This window comes from Macrosteles quadrilineatus, unplaced genomic scaffold (genome assembly GCF_028750875.1).
Source record: "Macrosteles quadrilineatus isolate MER2022 unplaced genomic scaffold, UCM_ALF_1.0 Scaffold_1__1_contigs__length_201487025, whole genome shotgun sequence".
NCBI classification, from domain to species: domain Eukaryota; kingdom Metazoa; phylum Arthropoda; class Insecta; order Hemiptera; family Cicadellidae; genus Macrosteles; species Macrosteles quadrilineatus.
Window position 1 is genome coordinate 192673145 of NW_026542594.1, and position 5279 is coordinate 192678423.

The 5279-nt window shown below is 37.2% G+C and overlaps 1 protein-coding gene across 1 annotated transcript; it reads right to left on the bottom strand.

The window, feature by feature from the left end:
- Positions 1 to 386: 386 nt before the first annotated feature.
- On the bottom strand, positions 387 to 2522 carry LOC128983418 (calpain-9-like). The gene has a single exon (XM_054402701.1). The coding sequence runs from the start codon at positions 2290 to 2292 to the stop codon at positions 1342 to 1344; it is 951 nt and encodes a 316-aa protein (XP_054258676.1). The 5' UTR covers positions 2293 to 2522; the 3' UTR covers positions 387 to 1341.
- Between the last annotated feature and the right edge of the window lie 2757 nt (positions 2523 to 5279).

Sequence of the window (5279 nt, forward strand, 5' to 3'; positions counted from 1 at the left end):
ACTGCAGTTATTCACAGAAAAGGTTGAGTTTTATTACCTTTACATTTTAAGAATGCTATTTTCTATCAGAATAGTATAAACAACCAGAAAGGAAGTAAGTTTGTAAAATGGAGTGTAAAGTTTATTATTCCATAAGCAGGACTCAGCGTGCTGACTCAGTCACTTTCTGTTGCTGAAGTAATTAGTGAAACAGCTGAGAGTGACTCAGCACTGAAATCATCAGTGTTTGCAACATCAGCACACCTAAACCTACAGTAATATTTTGTCTTTTGAATCATCCATGTCATGTTTTAAACCGATCTTTAATTCTAAATCCAATACAAAGTTCGGTCCTTATTTACAGCTACTACTTCTAGCTTTGATAGTAAGCAATAAGAAAACAAAATTAACTTGGCTTGTCATTTATTACAGGAATAACATTTGGTGAAATCAGGAATAAAGTACTTTTCCTATTAACTCCTCGAAAGTAAGAAGTATTTTTTGTGACGTACTTTCATCTTTGGATTTGAAAAACTCCGTCATGGATTTTATTTTTATAACACAATGCATAAAATCTTCGAAAGATATGTAGCCGTCTCTTGTTGCGTATTTTCGTATTAAACTACTGCGTATCTGGCGACCAACATTAAGATTGAGTGCTTCCAAAGCATTTTGAAGACTTGACGAGTTCAAATATCCTGTAGCCTTATCGCTGTACAATTCATAAATTGATTCCCACGTTTTAATCATATTCCACAAGGCTTGAAATTCATTATACTCCAGCTTCCCTGAATGGTCTGTATCCAGTAGGGCTACCATGCTTCTACACAGATCATATGAATAACCACCTGTCGTCTTTCCTAGAGCACTTCCTACATAGGTTGGTTCCAAAACTTTGTTGTATATAAAAGTCGCTGCGTCAAAAAGAAAATGTCCCCAACCCTCACTATTTTCCTCAGCTGGCGAAACAGGTTTCTTCAAACCGAAATCTAAAACGTTCTTCAAATCTTTCCAATCAACTTCCTTGTTAGGGCCAGACACCTTGAGGAAATAGTCCGTAATTGATTGGTCAATTTTGTAATCTTTAATAGTTTCTGTTGTTCTTCGTGACACTGGTGCGTCATGGTCTTGCACATCTTCCGGTGAAAGACCAACTTTAGTAGAATCTGATTCCTTAATTAGGGGTTTCTTTTCAGTGTAAATTCTCAAAAGGAAATCTCCATTTATTCCTTTTTCTGTAAAAGGAATTACACAATATGCTCCTGGCTTTAACTCACATCTATTTACTGCTTCACGGCAATGGCTTGAGGAAACGTATCCAACTGGTTGGTTGTTTTTGAAAAAGTAATCGTCCAAAGCAGGTTAGTTCAAGTCAGAAATACGGTAAACCTTAAACCCTAGAACTGCGAACTCACTACGTTTTCGTAGCAACGCAATCAGCACAGAGCACTCACCGTCGTTGTCACCGTCCGCTTCGTTCATCTTAAACCTTATCTGCGGATTCCAATGCAGCAATTCTAATCCTCCAGCCGTCACACCTTTTATCCAACTGCCCTTGACCATATCCAAGTGCCAAAGTCCAACTTCTGTGTTATGTCCGTACGCGTTTAAATATACGTTTGGACTCAAATAGCATATATCAACAAACTCGAAGTTTAACTTAAAGTCTGAAAATTCCATCACAAACTCTCCCTCATTCCGGTTAACAACTGCTAATTCTTCTTTGACGTCTTTAGGGACTAATTCCCACTCCCGTGATCCGTCACTCCATGCCCCTTTCCACTCAGTTTTTCCCCAAGGATTTCTGATACGAATCAAAAGAACTTCTCCACGTCCAGGGACACTAACGGTTCTTGCACCAGTTATTGTGTATGCGTGTTGACTAAGAAGACCTAGATGAGATTTAGCCTCTCCATATATTCCACAACATACGAGCGATTGTCTTGCAAAAGCCTTGAGCAAAGTCTTTTCAAATTTTTTGGGAAGATCGTCATAAATCTGAGTTACCTGAACTATTCCACCGGTGAAATCTTGAGAGACTTCGAAAGGAAAACCCCCTTTATCTTGGTATTCGCCATAAAGAAATTTGAAGTAGGCCTTTAGTAACAGAACTGGCCAGAAAGCATTAGTTGGCGATTCAATGAAGGCCAATTTCCCTTTCAGAGTTGGGAGACGGTCATCTACTACTACATCGTACCATCTTCCGAATCTCCAAAACCGAAAGTGAAATATTCCTGCGTATTTATCATAAAAGCTCTGATCTGAAGGGACCACTTGCTTCACAAGTTCCGGATGAAACGCCAGAGCAGACATAGCCGCTATTAAAGCGCAGTATGCTGCAGATAGTTCACCACCCGCTTGTATGACATCATGTTGAGTCGTTTCTCCAACGAACAACTGAGGTTCTTCATTTATCTTCGATGGTCGTAGCCACTCATATTTGTTATTCAACTTGAAATGAGGATCGTTAAATATGTAACCTCTCTTCAACAACCAATCTCTTATATATTTAAAATCCTGGTTGTGGAGTTTGTAAACTGGCTGCTCTGTATTCTGCTGCATTTCTTGTTTTCCTCGCTATTTGAACAACTGGAAATGTAAAATTCAATACTAAGAATTTTCCGGTTTGGACATTATGTGTTATGTAAGTTTAGATGTTTACAGTTCAAATGTTAACGTCAGCTGTGTGCTGAAACTTACTTTTGTTAACTTTGAATAGGAAATGTTTTGATTTAGGAAAACCTAACTACTTTGATTAAGACTACGTGAACAACGGTCGCATCATAGAAAAATCACTATAAATGATCTCGAACTTTTATTATAAAGAAGAGGTTGTGTCTGTCTATCTGACTGTGTTTGTATGTACTAAACTTAAAAACTATTGAACGGACTAGGTTCAAGTTCCACACGAATAAAGCTACAGCTCCGAGGACACATATAGAACTATTCCCGCTTTGATATTGACCTAGGACTCTGCCCCGTAGGCTTTAAAAGTTCTGAGGTGTAAATATTGATTGGTATCCACGGCAACAAAGAGCAAACTCACACACTAAATCAAAACACGTAGAACTGATTCGATGTACGTATTTGATTAATTTCACCTCCTTCGACAGGCGGTACCACTGCGGCAACAGATGGTCAATCACTGACAATGATTTATTCTGAGTGAAGATGGAAGAATGTGTGATTAAATTTAAACAATATTAACCTTAACAAAATTTCATTTAAATTAAGGGAACTTTATTAGTATACTCCGAGAGTGTTCTTTGGTCAATGTCATCTGACCCGAAAATATTGTTTTGCAGTCTATTTAACTTTTGGTAAAATAATATCGTTGACTGAAATAATGAGAAAAAAAAGCTAAAAAAAGTTCTAAAAAAGGCTATCAGTACAAAGAAAATCTTGATACCTTCCTTCCCTTGAAGTATTAGTCACTGCAAGAGCTGGGTTTGCTCTCGCTCCCCAGAACCTTTCCTTTAATCTTAATTTTCCTAAAATGTAATACCATTTTCCGGAAACTCAGGTCTTTTTCCGACAGAAAAAAATTAAATTTTTGGATTTAGTGAGAATACTCTTATATAAATATATAAAAGCCAAGGCCCTCACTGACTCACTCACTCACTCACTCACTCACTCACTCACTCACTCATCACTAATTCTCCCACTTCCCATTTACCTAGGAGGCTTAAATTCGGTACACCAATTCTTTGGGCATTAAATAGGAAAACTAAGTAGTTTTTATTCTTATCGGGCTTTCGGGCTCTGCCCAGTGGCTCTGGAGTTTCCCATGTTAACCTTATGATTTTTCATATTTAAAAGGAAATAATGAATCTTAACAGCTGTTTCAATTAAACAAGTTGGTTCTGTTCTATGATGTTCAATAGCATTAAAGTTACAAGGATTACCAACAGGGTGCAGCACTATTTTTTTTTTTGTGACCACAGCTAATAATTAGGTGAGTCATATAACTAAGGTGAGTGAGTGTAGCGAACGAACTTCAACCTGGAGACGAGTTAGCGTAGCAAACGAGCTAACCTGAAGAAGGCAAGTGAGCGCAGCGAACGAGCTCCAACCTAAAGGTGAGTGAGCGTAGTGAACGAACTTCAACCAGGACGTGATTGAGCCATGCGAAGACGTGATTGAGCCATGCGAAGACGTGATTGAGCCATGCGAACGAGTTCATCTTGAAAATGAACGAGCTTTGGACATAAAACCACATTAGGACAGGACGACGTCTGTCGGGCCAGGTAGTTAATATTATAAATGTGAAAGTTTGTGTGTTTGTTTGAAGTTCAATCACGCATTAACTACTGGACGAATTAGGTTGACATTTGGCATGATGATAGCTCACATTCCAGATTAACATGTAGGCATATTCTTGACTCGAAAATCCTTTCGGGCGCCGCCCCAGTGGCTCTCTAGTTCCCCATGTTAACCTTATGAATATTCATATTTTAAAGGGAATTAAAAAATTTAGTCAGCTGTTTCAACTAAAAAAGTTGGTTCTATAATATGCAAAAGCATTAAAAAGTTATAAGATTTACCAATAGGGTGCAGCACTATTATTTTTTAATTTATGAAAACAGCTCATTTGAACGAAGCAGCAACAGAAAACTGTAATACACAATGAGAACTAACTGTCAAAGTAGGATTGTTTACAGTTATGTTTATGTTTTTAATTTCATGAATAATTTGTGATATTTAGCGATTTTTTTTCTTTATTGTTTGGATGAAGTATGATGGCTACAGAATACTGTAAATTTAAAGAAGCAAATTGTATCAAACTGTGTTCTCCCTCATTGCAAACGCAAAGCTTGAGTATAACTGCAATAAGCATTTTTTATACTTATATGCCAACCCCGTACGAAGGACGGATCCTCTGCTAGTATTTCTATAAATAAGCATGCTACGGTTTACTCCCCCCCCCCAACAATATTGATCAAGAACTTGGAATCAACTGATTTTTAGCATTTTCCCATAGCAAAAAACCCTACAAAAACGCTTCAATATACAAAATATTTTAGTTTTTTTAAATGAAGCCCACGATAGTTTCATAAAGAATATGGGCTCTTTATATTTAAAGGGTAACAAATTGAAAACCCCCAATTTTTGAAAAAGAAAAAGTAAATCGGTTCCAGATGATCTTGCTGTGCCATTTACGATAATAGCTTCTGTAAGGAAATTCGCTAAAGCGAACGATAAAACAGAAAAAGGCTGGGCATAAAACGTATTTCTATATAAATGAAATTTGAGTTTTGTCTGTTCATTGCTCAGAATCAGAAATTTTTAGGTTATTTTTA